Raw genomic sequence first — 20,476 nt, 5'->3', positions numbered from 1 at the left:
TTCTTTTCTTGTGAGATCAGGGATAATTACCCACTACCTACAAACAGAATCCCCATAACTTTCATATTAATTATTAGCCTTAATTTTGTCTCTCCACGTCTAGACCACTGGAGATAAATGTCCATTTATAATTACCAAAATGTGTTATTTTAAAAAGTCTAATTTTTCTTGGTTATCAATGGTCTTGGTATCAATCATGCATAAGTGAAAACTCAGTGTCTTTATTGAATCAACTAGAGAGAAGCAGTAGCTGGCTGTTTTATCAGAGAATCTCTTACCTCGTCACCTTTCTCCCCATGTACTCCAGGGTAGCCCCGCTCTCCTTTGCTTCCCTAAAAAGACAGTAACTTCAGCTAACATTGGACCATTTCAGGATTGTTTGGAACAATGGAAAAAAATCCCCCATCAGAACACTTGGGGTATAGCATTTGGACAGCATCGGGGAATAAACCAAAGGCATCATCTGCAAATGCCCTTTTCCCCAAATTGCCAAAGCAAGTGTCTTAGGAGTAGTGCATTTTAAAAATGGGATTCTCCATTTTTTCATATAGTTGAGAATCTGACACAGGACTTTCTTACCTTTGGCCCCTCTCTGCCTGGGACTCCTGGAGGACCCCGTGGCCCTATGTCCCCCTAGAAGACAGAGGAGTCACAGCTGCAATACAGAGGATACCCAGTAGGTGTGCAATAGGACCCACAGGCATGCCACAAGCCTCTCACCTTCCTGGCTGCAGAATCGTATTTTCCAGGTTCCCCAGCACCTCCTTCATCCCCCTTGTTGCTTTTCAGCCCAGGGACATGGGCTTGACAATTGTCACAGAAGTTCTAGCAAGTATAAAGACAACTTAACTGATAAGTTCATAAAATCTCTTTATGAAGCTGAGGTTTGATCTATTTGACCCCTTGTTAAATGAGCTATTGTGAGGCTGCTCTACCTTCAGAGACTTGTCTGTCCAATCTGAAAGATCACTTTTTGAGGTAAACACTTGACAAGGCTAATCAGTAATCTTTGTTTGTAATGGTGAACTTTTACTTAAAAATAAAACCACACACACACACACACACACACACACACACACACACACACACACCCCACACACAAACACACATCTCTGATGTCATTTCAAAGGAAAATCCCAAATAGTGAGGGTGGGGAATATAATTTGAGAACACAATCTGAGTTTTAACCGTTTAGCACATTTAGGAAGAGACACCGTATTAAAGTTTGGATTAAGCAGCCAGTTTAAAGAGTACATAAAACTAATAGCCCAAGTCTGTGGAATTACAATGAGAAAAAAGAGAGGGAGGAAAAATTTCCGATTTGAAAGTGGAATGAGTTGGGAACACACCACAGGGTCTGTTAACGATTGTCACTGGAGGCACCCTTGGGAAGAACAGGAATTCAAGGTCCTAGGACTTGACCCAGGGTCAAATCTAAGAGGAGATGGGAGACCTCAGTTGTATCACTGTTCCACTGACTTGACAAACTTCAGGATATCTACAGAGGCTAGGATCTATGCTCCTAAGACAAACTAAAGTCTTATTATATGGATAGGAAAAAAGTCTATGAAAAGCTTGGTTTTCTTTTGTTGTTGTTGTTGTTGTTTTTGATGTTGAAATGTAAATACGACCAGCAAAGTTTAAGGACCATTGATGGAGGGGACAGGTGGTAGAGCAGGACTCCTATTTTTAGTTTTAAAGAAAACTCCTATTTTTCATTGTTTTCAGTAATTGGAAGAATCATTGAACAGCAAAAGGAATGGAGGTTTGCTATTAATGAAAAGTTGGCAATATTTTTGGCTATGAATCAACACATACAAAATCATAGAACCACTATGCAGGGAAGGCGAAGGTGGGGCTCAAGAGAATTAGGAGTTTGCATATTTCAAAATGTATGAGAAAGACAAATTATGCCTGTAGATATATATGACATATATATCATATATTTACATGTATAGAGCAAAACCTTTGAATACTTTGATTTCAGAAATGTCTTCAGATAGATGATTCCACTGATGATTTTAGTGGAATTCATATTTAGTATAATAAGAAAAATAGGAAAAAATTAAAAATGATAATTGTTTTAACTCAACAGAAACTTCTTAGATTCATTTGCTAATGGTCTCATTTCCTTCGGTTAGATAAAGCAAGGGAAACTGATTTTAATAAAGCTCCTTGAAGAAAATGACTCAATATTATTTTATAGAAATGATTAAGATGCATTAATCATTAGCCAATGCACAGAGAACCTGGCACACAGATTAATCTAGAAGGGCTGGGAGGGATAGTTTGGTTGTGCCAGGTCCTCTCAATGCTCTATCTCAAGACATCTTAGAGAACAGAAAGCAGCTGACAGCTTGTAAAAAGATCAAGACACAAAGCTTAAGTTAGTGGGTTGCAGGGTTGGGATTTAACATTATGTTATTGAATTGCTTTCTCAGGTCAGTCTCTAAACCAAATTCTTGAATTTGGAGTTTGGGTGGGGGCTACTTGTTTCTCCCTTCTTCTCAAAGCTTGTTAGGGTTATCAGACAAACTTTCCAGTCTGCATCCCACCATGATGACTCAGGACCTCATTGAGGTGATTCTGGTATTGGAAGAGTAGTGTGAGGTGTTGGAGGAGGCTGTCCTGGAAATACTGTCAGTTCCTCTACCCCTGAGACACCCCCTTCCCCCCCCCACCCCGCCCAGAGAACCCGGGCCTCTTCTTAGCAGAGTCCACTCAGTATGTTGTCTGTTCTGTGAGCTATCCTATATTCTGTCAGAACATTTAGTTCTGGTTGTGTTTGATCCTATAACCTAGTCATTTCTAACGTTATTGCTGTTACAAAGAATCCAAGGCTTAAAACCTGTGGGCATGTATTCCTGGGTCCACCTCACACTTATTAGCTATGTGTCTGGACAAATTACTTAGCTACTTGGGACTTCAAGTATCTTCAGTGACTGAAAATGGCACGCTAGCCTGAGCTCAGAACATTTTGGTTGAGACTAAATGGGAAAGAAATAAGTAAGGTTTCACTGACTGACATATAATTATAATTCAACACGAGAGCTCTCTGAAACCCTCAAAAATATTCTGTATTATAAGAAAACTCTGCATTTTTCAAGTTCCTAAAAACCCCTCTAAAAAGTTTTTGTGTTAATATTTATATTTCTATATCTTTTCTCAAAACTAGACCATGTCTTTTGGTGGACTCGAAGCTATAACGCTGCATGTTTCTATGTAAATCATTAGGCAAATCCTTAGAATAAACACCAATTGTATAAATGAAATGGTGTATATGCATGTTCACCCAAAGGCAGGAAGTGTAAGAGTGAAATGAGGGGCTACATTTTCATATAGGTCCACCAGTTCTTACTCGACTGCATGGAGACTACATATGCATAGCCTCACCCACTACCAGAAGCCTCATTTTTACTGATAACACATAGTAAAGTACTTAAGAAAAAACAGTAGCCATAGTGTGTAAGTGTGTGTGTGTGTGTGTGTGTGTGTGTGTGTGGTGTTAGTATGGTGTGTGCTTCCACAAAGCTAAAGCTGGATTTAAACTTGTTGTACTCCTGTTTTAGCCTCCTAAAGGATGGAACTACAGGTGTGTGCCACCATGTTTAGCCCAAGATTCTTACTTTATGGAATAGCTAATCAGTAGAGATAATTTTTGTTTAACCGGGTAACAGATGTTAGGGCGGCTGTTGGCTTTGGGATTTTATAGCTCATTTTGTAAAATTCCATGACATAAAAGCTCAATCTGCAAGCCAGTGGCACTATATTCGAATATTGAGCCTGACCAAAGCTGACAAGGTGGCAGACAGGCTTCAGGGCAGCGAGCCAGGGTGGGGAAGAGAAAGGAAGAGAAAGCTATTGCTTCAGAGGAGGCAGGCCCTATGTAAAGGTAGCAATGATCTCCCTTTCCTGTATCTCATCTCAATACTGCTGTTCCCATCTCCATATCCACTGTGTGTGACCCAGAAAGAAGGGAGTGGGAAGGTTAGTATAAATGCTACAGGATGTAATAAGACATGCATTTTTCAGCATTAAATGCTTTGTAACATTAGAATTTGAATTGTTTGGGCTGAGCAGTTATTAATTCTATCTTTGGTAGAAAGTTTCTTCTTAACCTTTTCTGTACACCATGTAATTTCTTTTATAGCAAAAGAATACCTTCAGCAAGGCGCCAATGTCTCCCAAGAGAGGCAGTGCAATCTGTAATTAAGAGAGACAAACCCAAATCCATGGATATTAACATATACATGAACCCAATGCAACACGAACATAGAATTTGATGTGTGTATTTTTTCTTAAAGTGCCATGCCAATTGAAATTTGGGGGTGGTGAGTCTCACCATGGGACTCACTCGCTTAGCTTTGCGTTTCATGGCACATAGCTTACACACAGTACTGACAAGAACCAGAATACGAGAGTATTCACTGTTCCTTCACCAAGATCAGGCAAGCTCGTGTGTATCACTGTTTTGATCATACACCTGGATTTTGTAGTTTCATGACAAGGTAACCTTTCTGCTTTCCCTGTGTTGTTGGTTTTAATTAATATAATGTGTTATTGTATCATTTGTTAAAAGGAAATCACTCCTTCACCAACTTAAAATTAGCCCTCACAGAAGTTCTAAAGACACTTCAGTGAGGGGCAAGACAGACCCCTGGAGAACATGGGCTATGTTTGGGCCACAGGTCTTAAAATGCCCTTTCAGAGGAACACTGTGTAAGGCGGAGTGACAGTTGACAGGATTCGAGACAGGGGAGCACGATTCAGTGATGGAGTTAAAGAAAGGCTGGACAATGTCACCGCATGCAGTTTCTAAAGGCTCAAAGGCACACAGTGTGGGAGGGAAGGGGATCTGTGAAGACCCAGCGAGGGGCCAGATTTAGATTTTATTATACAAAACTCTTAATACAATGCCATGTGCCATATGGCCCCTCAAAAATATAAGTGTTGGAGCTGAGGCTATTTAAAAAGATTTACTGTCACTCATAGCAAGGTTTAACCTGAAATAGAACGATGTAACACACGGTTAGCATCTAAATGCATTTTCTGAGATTTTCAACCCAATTTTCATAATTTAATCACCGCGTCTGTTCTGAGGCACTCAGTCAATGGCCCTGCACCACAGTGGAGGTAACTTACCTGCAAACTTCCATTTAGAAAAATGAAGTTCATTTTCTCACTAGCATTAGAAAGACTAGAAATCGTGGCTATCTGTTTCATCTCAATTTTCCATGGAACAAAGACATTAAACGCTAAGGCTCAGCCCGGGGCAAAATTGTACAGCTGAATTATACCCTTAGGAAATAAGTATTCATCACATACACACAATAATGCTGACCCAGCTTGAATTTTCCCCCCTCTACAAAATAATGGGGATAAACAAAATCACCAAGCAGTCTCCAAGCATTGTAATTAGTTTGGACAGCAAAATTTGCTTGGTAGGCTGTTTGGCTTCTGGGTACGTTAAAGATACATAAATCAGGCAAAGCCTGTCTACTTACCGGGTCACCTGGGGGCCCTGGAAGGCCTGGCTTTCCATCTCTCCCTGGAGCTCCCTAAAAACATAAGCCACTTATTCAAACCTCTGCAAGTTACAGCTGATTAAAATGGACATGGGATGGGGTTTGGGGGAAGGTCCTTACATCATTCCCTGGGGTCCCTGGAGTTCCTGGCAATCCGGGCAGACCTCGAGGACCCTAGAAAAATCAAGACAAAATGTTCTGTAGGACAGTCTTTTGAGTAATTACTGGCAATCAAGAAAACTAAACTTATTTTGTGAGTAACTCAGCGACATCACGTACCTGAATACCTGGCTCTCCAGCTGGTCCTTGGGAGCCCTGGGTAAAAGGAGAGAGAGAATTGTCCAAATTATACCAGGGATATTCATAAATGCCCTGTCATTTATTTCGCAGAAAGACAGGGTTGAAGCTTGCACAATCTAAACACTCTATAAGCCCTGCACATGGTTTCTGGAAAGCTTGCCATGACCTAAAGCAGTGGTTAAAGAGACAGACATTTAAGGCTAGAAGAACAAGACTTCGCTCACACACTTGGGTGTTTCTTTCACTCCACTCTGCTGCTGCACACTCGAAAGTGTGCAAGCAACGTGTTCAAATCCTGTCAGATCAGAAACCAGCTGCCCATGGGGCTCAGAGGCCTAGGCCTCATTTCATTTCTTTGTTGGCTCATTTCCCTCTTATCCATTTGTTTATTATATTTATTTTTTATTGAAAGTAGATTCTTCTCTCATACAATACATTCCAATCACAATTTTCCCTCCCTCTACTTCTCTCATCTCCCCTTCATCTCTTCTCTCCCTCAGATTCTGCTCCAATTCCATTTCTTCTTCAGAAAAGAAGAAGGCCTCCAAGACACAACAACAAAACACAAGAAAACAAGATACAATAAGTTAAGGTTCAATCCCTCATATCCAGGCTGGGCAAGGTGACCCAGCAGGAGGAAGAGTCCCAAGAACAAGCAAAAGAGTCAGAGACACACCTGCTTGCACAGTTAGGAGTCCCACAGAAACACCAAGCTAAGAGCTACAAGATGTACGCAGAGCCCCTGATGCAGACACATGCAGGCCCCCATTTTCCTCTTAAGAAACAGCAGGCTCCAGTGTTCAGTGGCAGGAGTAGATGGCTAACTAACAGTACAGGGGCTATTTTCTACTTTTGGGATGCTGCGGTTTGCAATAACTCAAGAGAGGTTGAAGTTAGCCAAGAACCCAGTGACATTCATTCTGATTATGCATATCTTTGAGGCATTGAATTTGCGGGACACATGTCTTCAATTTTAGCACTTGAGAAACAGAGGAAGGCAGATCTCTGTGTGTTCTAGAGCAGCTTGTTTTGCATTGTGAGTTTTAGGCCAGCTAAGACTACATAGTGAGACCCCATCTTTTAAATCTTTGTTTTTTTTTTCTTTTAAGCAGTTGGCACCAGCATTTTCTGGGTTCTCTAGCTTATTTAGAAATATTCATAACATTGCTATTATCAAGCTTTTTGTTGTCTTTTCATTGTTCCCCTAAGTGGTATTTTCTCCTATAAACTTGTTACCTCTTTATTGATATAATGTTTTATTATCTTTTAAAGGCAGTGTGTAAAGTAGTGGTTTCCATTATAGCATTTTCATATACACATTGCTCTTATGGGTTTCTCTCCCCCAGTGCAGTCTCCTGGCCTGTTTTCTTCCTGGTGGTCTCTATCCTCACCATAAGACACGCCTTCTGCTTTCCTGTCAGATGTATTTCATTACTCTTTTTGACTTCCCTTCCCATGGTTCCATTTCTACTTATGTGACTGCACACACACACACACACACACACACACACACACACACACACACACACCTCCTCATGGACTATTTGTCTTTCTTAGTCTGGTTTATTTCACTTAATAGAATGATTTCAAATTCAACCCATTTTTTTCTGCAAATGTCATGATTTCCTTTTCCTTTATGGGATGAATACAATGCCTCGGGTAGAACTGCTCTTTCTGCTTAGGATTGCTTTTGGTGTTTGGAGTCTTTGGGCATCCATATACATTTTAGCATTGCTTTTTCCAGTTCTGTGAGGAACATCATGAGAATTTTGATGGCAATTACATTGAGTGCTTTTGGTAATACAGACATTCTCATTACCTTAATTCTGTCAGTTTATAAGCATAAGTGATGTCTCCAAGCCCTAGTGTCTTCTTCAGTACCTTCAAGTTTTCATTGAACATCTCTCTGAACTCTTGAGTCAGTTTTATTTTTAGCCCCCCTGCCCCACACCGTGCCCCAAGTAATTGAGTGAGATTTTTCTCCTGATATTTCTTGCTAAGTTTCTTAATACTATATCGAGAGGCTGCTACTTTTTAATGTTTATTTTGTGTTCTGCTACATTGCTGAAAATGCATTACCACTCTAAGAGTCTTGTGGCAGTGTCTTCAGGGTCTTTTAAGCATAGGGTTAAGGAGTGTCTAAATAGGGATGGTTTATTCCTTCCTTTCCTGTTTGTATCTCTTCTATTTCTTTCTCTCTTCTTATTGCTTTGTGTAAGACTATGAACACTGCATTGAATAAGAGTGGAGACAGAATGTAACCAACTCGGGACCAATCACTTGACTGAATATTACTTACTGTCCTGCCAGGAATTCCTACCCCTGGTGGGCCTGTGTCCCCCGGGGATCCATGGATCCCTGGCAGTCCTCTTTCACCCTGTGAAAGCAAGGGCTCCTATTAGTATGAGGCTCAAGACAGATGTGCTTTTTCACTTACACTTTCATTATTATTAATTCTTTTAAAAATTAGCTATGAAATCTAGATACCTTTGGTCCACGTGGACCAGGTGCTCCAGGGTTTCCATCTAATCCCTAAAAGGAAAAAAAAGTCAGATGACTACATATCTTTTTCTAAATAATTTAAAGAATTAGATAATTCAAAAGCATGACTCACTATCCTTCATTTTACTTGAGTAAGCCTCTTAATAAGAATAGAGAGAAAAATTTAGAAGGTTATAGATTTTATATAATTAGCTCAAAATGTAAGAGGTTTTATCTGTGAAATTAAACACCCAATCTTCAGTATTATTGGCATTAATAATTGTTATAAACAGCAGAAAGAGGGTGGGGGGAAAATGGGCAAATCCAATGAGCATATTGGTGACGTGGAATGTCTTTCTGTATGCTGTGAATATGTGTTGCTTTTATTGGTTGATAAAAAAAGCTGTTTCTGTCAATGGCCTGGCAGAATAGAGCCAGGCTGGAAATTCAAATAGAGTTCAGAGAGAAAGGAGGCAGAGTGAAGGAGACACCACATTGTTGCTGAGGAAGCAAGATGTGGGGTAACAAGCCATGAACCTCATGGTAAAATATAAAATAATAGAAATGGCTTCATTTATAGGTAGAGCTAGCCAGTAAGAAGCCTGAGGCATCAGCTAAACAATTATAATTAATATTAAGCTTCTGGGTGGTGATTCAGGAACTGGTGGGCTGGAGAAAAGCATATAATTGCATATTGGCTTTTGGGTTTTCTGGCAGTACAGTTTCCTATGTCCTGGATAGAGCATGGATTACACACACTTTTTATGAATGATGGTCTGTGGTTATATCCTCAAGCTCTGGAAGGGAAATGTTGAACATTTGGTTAAAGGCGATATCCTAGGAAGGCTTGTGGCTCAGAACCAGTGTTTAAGGATTCATAGATCCTTGAGAAATCAGGGCATAATGTGCTGGGGCCTTTGAAACCTCTCAGATTATGTTGCATGCCTGTGCATCTTCTGCATTAGAGGCCCCTTGGCTTGCATCCAATATTCAAATTGTTTTAGTTTTATGAGTTAGGGTATAAGATGACTTTTTGTGGGCTAAAAATTACACTAGTGTCTTGAAACTGGGGTCCAGAATTAGCAGTAAATAAACTCTCAAGACAGTCTTAGTAAAAGGGAGATACTTACTGGTTTTCCTGTCAGGTTTTTCCCTGGAGGCCCAGCATCACCCTTTGGACCTGGAAGTCCAGGAGGGCCTAGCCTTCCGCCAGGATCTCCCTGTGGAAAACAAGACCAGCTTCTTTCTTCATCTGCTGAGGTTCATGACCAGAAGTTGGGAGGCAGTGGTTTCCATTGCTTTATGTTGTCATAGCCAGTTAAACTTCATCCTTATGTTCAATTTTGTACTCTGACCCTCAAAAGCATCTACCAAGTACCTAACTCACTCTAGGACCTGCCCTTGTTATTTTAAACACATTCCGATTCTGAAATGAGTTCTGTCACATAAAATTTAGCAGTACAAGGAAACACAGACTAGTACAATAACCCAGGCACAAAGGGCATATCTATTCATGAAGTTCTTTAGGTGATCTAAATGCCTTATTTCCTGGAGATGATGCAATATTGACATGCTACATCCACACACAGCCAAACAGATTGTAAAAGGCAGAGAGACTCCTGAGAATTCATAGCTTGACCTCAGCCCTAACATCTTCACTTCCAAGCTAGCTCATTTTGTCATCTGGAGTTTCTGTGCCATTCCCATGGCTGCAGTGATACGTGACACCAGGGGCACTGTATCACAGTTTATATGAATGTCTGTCCCCTGCAATGACAGATCCTGGAAGGCTCAAGCTTTGGGCTAATCTTTTGCTTCTCTGATGACGTTGGTTTCTTCTTTCTATTTACTTACTTACTATTAAAAAAAATATCAAGTCTAAACTGTACCTTCTCTCCTTTAATGCCTTGCTTCCCTGGGATACCATGTTCTCCTGGCAATCCCTAGAAAATGCAGAATTAAAGGAAAAGAGCAGTTAGGACATCTCTTAATGTAATAGCATTCTACCTTTGTAAGAGTACTGAGTTTTCCCATCTATCTACGAGGTAATGTTGATTTTGGCCTAAGAAGAAATGTTGTTTGAAGATGTGTGGCTTGTTGTCTCAAGTGATGTCAGCAGCTATAATGCGAAACAGAAAAGAACTGAAATCTTCCACCCATACTGTTGCTATGAGGAGGAGGGAGGGTGGTGATTGGTGGGCACCACAAACCAACTTAAGTAGTCAAAATATTTTTACTATGTTTAGCCAGAGTGGTTATTTTCCTTTTGATATGATTTTATTTTTATTTATTTATTTTTTTGTTCCTAGTACAGACAGTTCAGTCTAACTAGAATATTTTGTGGTTAATCTTGTGTTGTCAACATTTTCTCTCTTTTATGGTGTCTTTCCATGCAGGATCTCTGAAGTGATCCAGTTATTGGCTTGTAGGAAGAATTAAAAAAAAAACAACTTGTTCTTGGTCAGCAGTGGTGTAGGCCAGTGGTGGTAGTGCACACCTTTAATCCTAGCAGTTGAGAGGCAGAAACAGGTGGATTTCAGAATTCAAGGCCTGGTCTACAAAGAGAGTTCCAGGCCATCCAGGGCTACACAGAAAAACCCATCTCCCAAAACAACCAAAAACCTTTTCCTGCGGATTGGATGTTCAAGTTAGCAAGCACGCTAGGATGCTAACCAATAGCTTCCAGGAGGCTGAAGCAGTGACCATGAGATTAGGGAAAGAAGTCTGATGCCAAGATGATGGAAAGAGGAGAGATCTCAAGTATGCCCAACTAGAATCCTACTCATGGGCAGAGAGTCACTGAGAGCTGGAGTCAGGAATTTTCTCCATTTTGATTTAGTACCTGAGTTCATATGGGGGAGGCTAGGAGATTATCCAAGGAGTAGAACTCTGGGAGAATATATGAAATAATGCTTCCAAAAAGCATGAGGGGTGGGGGGGGGAAGGAGAGGAGAGGGGGAGAGAGAAACAGAGAAAGAGCCCACTACAGTGACTTTATCATATAGCATATTGGAAATGCTTGCTGTTTTTCTTGATTTTCTCTTATTTCTTTGGATATTTACAGTATACACTGTTCTACAGTAGTATTAACTACTGACAATTGAGTTAACTTGAGTTTCAAAGATTGTTTATTTTCGGCTCCACCCCAAACTACTTCCCAGTAACACCCCCCCCCCATCAGAAGTGATCAGTTTGGGTGGTGTCGATGACCCTTGTTTTTGGGAAATGTAGCATAATTCAGCTCACTGACTGATGCTCTTTAAGACACGTCCTAATTTCAATGTCATTTCAGAGCATTGAAGATGTTATACATACGACATCTCCTGGTGGTCCTCTGGGTCCCATGGCACCTGCAGGTCCTTGCTGACCCTAAAGTAGAAGTTTAACGTTGCATAAAAATAGATTGTATCTGAATGTTGGTGAAATACCTTCCCCTTCATAGGGAAGAGATGATCTTCTCTGCATCCCACCTTTAGTGTATAGTACTGTCATGTGCTCTGAGCTTAGCAAGATCCCTCTGAGATATTTCATTTAATGGGATTGCTTTTTTCAGCAGGTGATACTAGGGTAACTGCCCTGATGCACTGCCTGGGAGCATTCCCCGAGAGTCCCTCTCACTCATTCCCCAACTGCCTTTTGAGACACTCCCGTAGAATTTCCTCTGGGAAACTCAAGAATCTCAGGGATACATAATTTTAGTGTAGAAACAGATCCTGAATCCTTTTCCTGTTAAGAATGTGGCACAGGGTCATAGATTTAACTGGCATTATTTACTCTTAAAGCTTTTATGGATGCTATTGTGAATTTGCTCTGAAAGAGAATTTTAAAATCCTATTGTATACCAAAAGGCCTAGCTTCTGTGTTTGTAATAAAGCAGCCAGTGGTGGTGGGGGGTCACCATGGAAACAAGATAAAATCTCTGAGAACATCTGTGAAGAAAATGAGTGGCACATCAAAGCCTTTTTGAATACAGGATGGCTATAATTCCCATATTATTTCCCAATAGTGACTTCTTGTACACTTTAATATATGAAGCACATACCTTTAATCCTGGGCTTCCTGTTAAACCAGGGGGACCAACATCTCCAGGTTCTCCCTAAATGCATGAGTGGAAAGGAAAGTTAAATGTTGCTATTATTTTCACCATCTCATTAATGTTGCAACTGTGATTGAAAAAATGCCAGAAGATTACCTTTGTTCCCTGTGGTCCTAATAGGCCGGGTTCTCCCTGTGAATAAAATAGTTGCCGTATGATTTATTCCTGAATCCAGATGGGGTTAGACATCTTGGTACTTTAATTGACTTTCTATCAGTTAGCACACAACAAAAGGGGACATTATGGAAGCTATGCAATCAAGCAATGCTCAACCTAAAACAAGATCCAGAATCCTTTTTGCTGGTAAGTAACAAAACCTCCTCATCTCAATTTTTCACTTGTGACATCATGTGTGGTAGTTTAATGTATTTGGCCCCCATAAACTCATAGATAATGGCTCCATTAGGAAGTATGGTCTTGTTGGAGGAGGCTGGATGACACACACCTTTGATCCAGATCTTGAGGCTACAGGGCACATCTTTAATCTGGACCACACCTTCGGTTGACAGTGTTTCACCGTGGGGGTGGACTTTGAGGTAATTTTTCTCGTGCATCACTCAATGTGACAATCAGTGAACTTCCTGTTGCTTCTGAGCCAAGATGTAGGACTCTCAGCTGCAGCACCACATCTGCCTGCATGCTGCAATGCCCTCTGCTATGACGGACTAAACCTCTGAACTGTAAGCCAGTCCCCTCAATGAAATGTTTTCTTTATAAGAATTGCCTCTTCACAGAAACAGTAAACCCTAACGAAGACATCATGGCACATTAGCAATGACTCATTCACCAACAGATGATGGCCAACATCAGAGGAGAGGCGGGATGGAATAGGCTAAGTTTGAAGAGGTATGTGTGCTTGTGATTCTACTCCTAGGCACTTAATAAAACAGAAAAAAAATTACATAAAAGAGCACAGTATTTTCTTATTTTCCATGACTCTCTTGAAAGTCCAATTTGCGTCTTTACCAAAACATTTGAAAACCTGTATTGCATGTTTTAGTTTTGTAGTTTAGATTATTCTTCTTTCTTTTTTTTCTCTGAGACAGGATTTCTGTCTTGGCTGTTCTGGAACTCATACTGTAGATCAGGCTGGCGTCAGCCTTGAACTCACAGAGATCTGCCTACCTCTGCCTCCTGAATTCTGGGATTAAAGGTGTGTATTACCACCTGCTGGCAGTTTAGATATTCTTACTTGATGACTTTTATGACATTGAGGCCTAGCCACTAATAGCAGTAGGCTAAAGAAAACCTGAATAGGGCTGGTGAGATGGCTCAGAGAGTGAAGGCAGTTGCTGCTGAGTCTGAATACATGAGTTCAGTCCTCAGGAGCCACATGGTGGAAGGAGAGGACAGGCTCCCACAAGTTGTCTTCTGGACATCTTATACATACAAAGGCATGTATACAAAATATGGCATGCAATACCATCCCCGCAAAATAAATGTAAAATAAAAATAAAAAGAAAGCCTGAATAACACAAATCAAAAGTTAAAGTGTTATCACAAGATAACATTTACCGAGGATTAAAGATAACAGTAAGAAACAGCAGAAGAAAATACAAGTTTCAGTAAACTTACTCTATCAAATCGATTACATGCCAAACAACAAACTGGAGAGAGAAATCAATGAAATAGAAAACCCAAGATAGCGCTTAACATCTACTTACTCTATCTCCCTTTTCACCTTTTGTGAAAGGTTCCCCCTAGGAAAATGGGTAGAAACCAGAATCAATTATAAACACTCAGAAATCAACTCTGACAGGGGTAAGTCAGAAGGAATTTACAGATTCCTTCATATTCCCGAATGAGCATGGACTTAATCATTTTAATACTACTTAGAGGCTCCCAACAGCAGTCAAATTGAAATGCTGCCCAAGGCTAAAGCTTCCTATTATGAAATGAAGATGACTATGAAAGCATTCATCTACACGTGGGGGGAAATGGGTGCAGATAACTGTTAAATGGCAGGTGTTCCCTTGAATTTCCCACCTAGGTTAACTGTGTATTTAAACACTAGGAAGCATTATTTCAAGGACACTCTTTAAAGTGTCAGTTGCACTCTAATCAAAATGACCTGAAGGGGTTAATTACTGGGTAAACAATAGCACAAGTGGGTAGAACTGATGGTGGTGGTTTGGGGGTTAGGATGGAGGGTCCCCTGAAGAGATAGATTTGAAGGAATATCTCCACTCCTGATACTCTTCTTGATGTTTTACACACACACACACACACACACACACACACACACACACACACACACACACACACACACACGCACACCATAGTTAATCTTCAGGTATCAATGAGAAATTGCTATTATTATAGCTGTATGCAGTTGAAGAAACCAAGGCACAGACTGCACAAAATTTTTCACGCTCACTTCCTCTTCAGTGGTGTCTGAGAAGTTTGCATGTGCCCAAGGATGAAGCCACAGGATTTGAATCAGCTTGACTGAGTGTAGTGGCAATCAAACAATGACCTCTTCCAAATGAACCAAGATGTCCTCTAGTGCAAGCGGGGACTAGCTTTTCTCGGGCTAATACCATATATCTGTTCCTTGGTGTAACCACACAAACTGTTAACTCCCTAACTGGATGTCATCTTTTATTATAGGTTAATTTTTACATGTTAGATCGGGGCCTTGTTTATAGTCTTGCTTTTCATATTTTTCATTCTAAGATTATGTATTTAACTACTAAGGGTTAAGGCATGCATGGTGGGCTGCATTGCTTCCGCCTCTGCTTGTTCCTACTTAAGTCATATCATTCCTGTCAGAGTCACTGAAAGCTTGAAATCTACATTGAATCCCCCACTGTCTGGGGATTGATCCAGGCCAGGACTTTAACACAGAGCTTTATCCTCAGGTCTCTCATTTTACTTTGTAGTTTTGAGGTTAGTTTTCACAAAGTTGCCCACTTAGGACTTGAACTCCCTCTGTATCCTAGGATAGCTTTCAACTCGTGATCCTCCTGCCTTATCATCCTGAACTGCTGGGTAACAGCCTGGCCCCTCCAGGCCTGGTTCAAAGTCTACAATGACTGATGTGGTTTGTAGGGATCTGGTTGACCGCACGTTTGCAATTTAGTCTCATCTCCCCTGAATCCTACCTAGAGGTAGTCAGTTGAAAGTTTTTGAGCCCCCCTTTCCTTATTTATAAAACTGTAAATTCTATTAGATCCTTTTGTATACATATTTTATAGCTCTGATATGTCACACATGCCATCATTTTCTAAATGTTCAAAACTGGTGGGGCATGTGGCTATTTTGACATTGCTGTGCAAGACAGTGATTCAAAATTCTATTTTAGATGGTGACTACTCTTCTTGGTGAGATTGGTATTATGCAAAGTCTAGTTTTGATCTTGCTCTTGAAGAAAAAGCTTGAAACAACAAAGAACTAATTTAATTGTTCTGCCTAATAATGTAACCCTTGTGGGAAGACAGGAAAGCAAGCAATGACGTATAGAGGAAGCAGAGTAATCAAGGGGGTAAGAGTGGACTGCCCTGGATAGAAGTTAAGGGGAAAAGAAGTTTACTTATTTATCAAAAACATTTATTTTTATTTTATGAAAATGGTTGTTTTGTCTGCATGGGTGTCTGTGCATCATGCGTGTGCCTGGTGCCCACAGTGGGTATCATACACTATCAGATCCCCTGGAACTAGAGTTACAGTTGGTTGTGAGCCACTTTGTGGGTGCTGGGAATTGAACCCTGGCCCTTTGAAAGAGCAGCCAGTGCTTAGATCCTCTGAGCCATCTTTCCAGCCCAAGACATTTATTTCTACTGAATAAAAAGAACAGGGCTAAGACTGGCCCACATGGGACTTTCTATGAACATAGAAGGCAGGAGAGAAAGCCGGAGGGAATCCTTAAGAAGATAAAGGCTTCTCACCCCTAGGAACCATGCATCTCTCTGGCCCTCTGTGATTCTTGAGCAGCAGCACTAATGTTCTTGCAGGAAACATAGGCTTCAGGGCTCCACCCAGAACTCCTGAGCTAGAATGCCCAGACTTTGAGTCCACACTCGTGTTTACAGCTGTTGCTCATAGAACATTCTTTTCTGAGTTGTGTCTTACTTGTCAGATCTTCCATGGTCCACCCAGGGACTTAAATTGAGGTGGGTTATCAGTGGGTATGGAGACAGTGGAGAGCACAAGAAGAGGTTAGGAGCTGCTCAGAGTGGTGCACAGGAGTGGTGAGCTGGGGGAAGGGTCATGTGACAGTTCCCAGACCCTTTGAAATCCTCAGCTGGAGGACACTGTTAAAGACTGTTGGGGAGGCCTGGACAGGTAATTGAGGATAAGTGACCAGAAGGTCAATAACCAGGGTCGATGGAGGTGGCGGTGATTTCAAAGCTGCCAGAAACAATGACTAGGACGATGAAGATGTCTAAGGGAAGCCAAGCAGAGGTGAAGCTCGGCTTGGTAGCACTGAGTGCTTTCCTTTTGCTTCTCTTTGTCACGCTGGCATTTTAGAGACTTCTCCATTTCTCTTGTCCAATCAACCCATATCCCTAACTCACTCTGGACAATGGGTGAAGCAGTTTAAAAAGGTGTGCTGCACATAACAGAAAACACAAGCCATATGCGAATCTGGCCTTTTTACAAGAATGACGATGTGTTTGTTTTCACAGAACTCGTGTCAAAGCAGGGCAACAGCAATGCATGCTTGACATCCCAGGGTGGATGAGAGACACGTGATTCCTGAATGTTGCTGATTAGCCAGGCTTGCCAGGTTCAGGAACACCCCAAACACACACACACACACACACACACAGACACACACACACACACACACAGAGAGAGAGAGAGAGAGAGAGAGAGAGAGAGAGAGAGAGAGAGAGAGGGAGGGAGGGAGGGAGGGAGGGAGGAGGGAGGGAGGAGGGAGGGAGGGAGGGGGAGGGAGGGAGAGAGAGAGTGTGTTAAAACTCTTTTTTTTGTAACTAGACTTTTGCATTTTCTTCAGAGGTTCTATTTGAATATAAATGATGTGATTGGGTTTTCCTTTTCTCTTCTTTTTTCCCTACCCAATGAAAAGTTTTCAAAGAAACCAGCCACAGCAATATTGGAAGGTGGCTTGTGAAGTCACTTTGATCTCCCTCCCTCCCTCCCTCCCTCCCTCCCTCTCTCTCTCTCTCTCTCTCTCTCTCTCTCTCTCTCTCTCTCTCTCACACACACACACACACACACACACACACACATGCAAACCCAGAAAGAAAAATAATTTCAGAGGAGTACTGAGAGCAATTGTTTGAGCAGAGAGAGAAGCATTTTCAATTTTTCAGATAAATTTGTACCAGTCTTGGTATATTGATTGTGTTTCTCATTTTAGATGTGGTGTTTGGTCCTATCTAGGCAACTTAATGTTTTGAAAGCTTGGGTTCTGGAACCAGACTAACCTATGTATAGAATGGGCTACCTCAAGGGGCTTTTTTTTATGAGTTAAGGGAGTTAATATATAGAAGGTTTGGTGCCTGGCATGGTGTGTACTTGCTTAAGAATCTGATCTAAAACGCTGTTCATAGTGTTAGAATTAAAGGGCCATGGAATTGGAGCTGGGAATATACTTTTAATTCTTCATCTAATTTTTTCTTCCTTCTTTTGCCCTCAAAGATAAAATACTTACGGGTTCTCCTTTCTGTCCTTTAGGGCCAACAGATCCTGGAAATCCTGGCAGCCCAGAGTCACCCTGTCAAGACAAAACAGAAGAGAGATGCCTCATGAGTGAAGAGAAAAGCTTCCCCCCCACCCACAGAATCCTGCCTGGGTCCAGGACCTCTGCCTAAGAAGGCGTCTTTGCATTCCTCCATGTCTTAGGTCTTTCAGAATTCCATAACATTTCATTAGCACATTTAAAGTTAATGTGGAACAATGTGAATTATTTTTCAAGGACAAGACATGTAGAGGAGAAAAGAATTACATTTTTGTTCTGCAGTAGCAAAAACATTATTTATTTAGTTTTGCATTTAAACGACACAACAATCTGCTCTTGTTTTTTTTTTTTTTAAGGACTTATTTCTTATTTTAGGTGGGGAGAGTCAGTGATCTCGAAAGAAAAATGAGTCTGCCAGCTGTCCTCAGTGTTTCTGTGCTGTGTAGATGACTGGCTGTGGACAAAGAAGTCATTCTTGTTGATATGGTGACAGCAGCAGCTTAGAAATGTCTAAAACGTCCTGGTCAAAAATGTTGAAGAGGGATTTGTATGTGATATGGAAAGAGTATTTTCAGAAAACACAGTTGGAGAGAGCATCCTTGTAGGCAGAAATTACATCAGTGAGCAGACATTGGAGCCGCAGGACCCAACTTCTGTTTTATCATTTACCAGGATCCCTGAACAGCCACTTGATTCCTCAGTTAAATGTAGCTCTAGATGACATGTCATTCTGAAAAAAATTCCTTCACCCTCAAGTGAATTTTTGTAAAACAATGTTTACTGTTGTATTTATAGGTATTTGGCTGTCTTATTTTATTTTCAGCTTTCAAAGATAAATCAAACAAAGTAAAGCATGTCAAACCTTTCAGTATTAAATATTAAAAATGAAAGAAATTTAAGAACATCATGGACAAGAATTTCTCCACATTTCCCTTTGTCTTCTTATCCCAGAGCAAACTACTCTCTTGGATTCATTATTTACCTTTCAGAAGATATTTTCTACTTTCTCTCTCTCCATAGAATCATAAATAATATCTTATTTTGAACATGTAGGATGAATTCCATAGAGATTTATTTTGTATACAACTTTCTCCCTCAAACATTGTTTTTAATACCTGCCATTTGACCCATGTGATGGTTAGCACTCTAATGTACTGAGGCACCAAGGGTGATCCCAGCCCCACTGACCAGCATTGGAGCTGTCTCTAGCTTTTGTCTGTTATACACAAGTCTTCAGTGCATGTTTTTATTTTGAGCATGTGACTATGTCTTTGCAACAAAATCTTCACAACAGCCAGTCTGAGTTATTACAGCCCAAAAATCTTTGGCTTATTTATACATTTCTACCAAAACCATTATTTTGGCATTTTATGTAATGGATAGACATGATCATTTTTGTATTAACTCTTTCTTGATTTGTAAGTATTGAAAGGTTCAGGCATTATGCTGGCCTGCCCCTGTTACCTGGTGAAACAGGCAGTACCCTGGTCAGCCCAAGGTTCCATGGGAACTAAGTCTGCACACAGGTGCAGAGGACCCCTTTAAAAGATAAGTCCCTGCCCCTTTACGCTCTCTGTTTCTCTGTTCCCCCGCTCTACTCTCCCACCTATGTTCCCCGCTCTGTCTCTCTATGGCGACCGGCCGTGGCGGTCAGCCATTACCCTGTTCCTCTTCTTAGTCTCCCCATTCTGACGGGCCTTATAATAAACTTATAGTCTTATGTCTCATGTCTCAGCATTTCTCTTTTCTTCTTTTTAAACAAAACAATAACAAGTATAATATTGATTTTAGTAAAAATGTTAAGCCACAGTACTAATTTTTCATGCTTCAAAGCTGTATCCAGTCTTGTGAAAGTCCTGTCTGAGAAAACCAAGAGCACACCAATTAAAAAGTCAGTTCACACCTAGCTCAGTGGACTTCTAGACAGTCAATTCATAGGCCAATGGTATGTGTATTTTATACCTGTATGTTCTACAGTTTGCTCATCTGCAAACTGACAGCATCATTTTTGTAATGTTTCTACATTACCTACACATTCCTAGCCTTTTCTCTAGGACATTTTTGAAATGTCCACATATGGCATATACATTTCTAGCCTTTTCTCTAGATTTCTTTGAGCTTTAATCTTAAAAGAAAAGAAACTTCTTTGAAGCAATGGTTATAAATTTTAAAATATGCTGGATATTTATTTATTCATTGTGTGTGTGTGTGTGTGTGTGTGTGTGTGTGTGTGTGTGTGTGTGTGTGCCTGCTAGGCTGTATGTGTACCATACGTGTGTAGGTACCGAAGAGGCCAGAAGAGGATATCATATGTCTTGGAGCTAGAGTTAGAGGAAGTTGCGAGCTGCCTATCATGGGTGATGGAAACCAACCCTGAATCTTTAGTAGGGGCAGTACATGTCCTTAGCTGTTGAGCCATCTTTCCAG

General features: G+C 40.8%; 1 protein-coding gene across 1 annotated transcript in view; it reads right to left on the bottom strand.

Moving 5' to 3' along the window:
• Positions 1–20,476, bottom strand: part of Col19a1 (collagen type XIX alpha 1 chain) — a 298,074-nt gene that overhangs the window by 42,065 nt on the left and 235,533 nt on the right. The window contains exons 19-34 of the mRNA XM_027392846.2: positions 18,023–18,085; positions 14,067–14,102; positions 12,499–12,534; positions 12,349–12,402; positions 11,622–11,675; positions 10,196–10,249; positions 9,437–9,526; positions 8,313–8,357; positions 8,125–8,202; positions 5,805–5,840; positions 5,646–5,699; positions 5,505–5,558; positions 4,162–4,203; positions 721–825; positions 580–633; positions 279–332 (exon numbers count right to left, since the gene is read on the bottom strand). Of these exons, the coding sequence (XP_027248647.2) occupies positions 279–332; positions 580–633; positions 721–825; positions 4,162–4,203; positions 5,505–5,558; positions 5,646–5,699; positions 5,805–5,840; positions 8,125–8,202; positions 8,313–8,357; positions 9,437–9,526; positions 10,196–10,249; positions 11,622–11,675; positions 12,349–12,402; positions 12,499–12,534; positions 14,067–14,102; positions 18,023–18,085 (909 nt within the window). The remainder of the gene's footprint in view (positions 1–278; positions 333–579; positions 634–720; positions 826–4,161; positions 4,204–5,504; positions 5,559–5,645; positions 5,700–5,804; positions 5,841–8,124; positions 8,203–8,312; positions 8,358–9,436; positions 9,527–10,195; positions 10,250–11,621; positions 11,676–12,348; positions 12,403–12,498; positions 12,535–14,066; positions 14,103–18,022; positions 18,086–20,476) is intronic.

This window comes from Cricetulus griseus, assembly GCF_003668045.3.
Source record: "Cricetulus griseus strain 17A/GY chromosome 1 unlocalized genomic scaffold, alternate assembly CriGri-PICRH-1.0 chr1_1, whole genome shotgun sequence".
NCBI classification, from domain to species: Eukaryota; Metazoa; Chordata; class Mammalia; order Rodentia; family Cricetidae; genus Cricetulus; species Cricetulus griseus.
The sequence above is the reverse complement of the archived record's forward strand: the minus strand, read 5'-3'. Positions and strand labels throughout refer to the sequence as shown.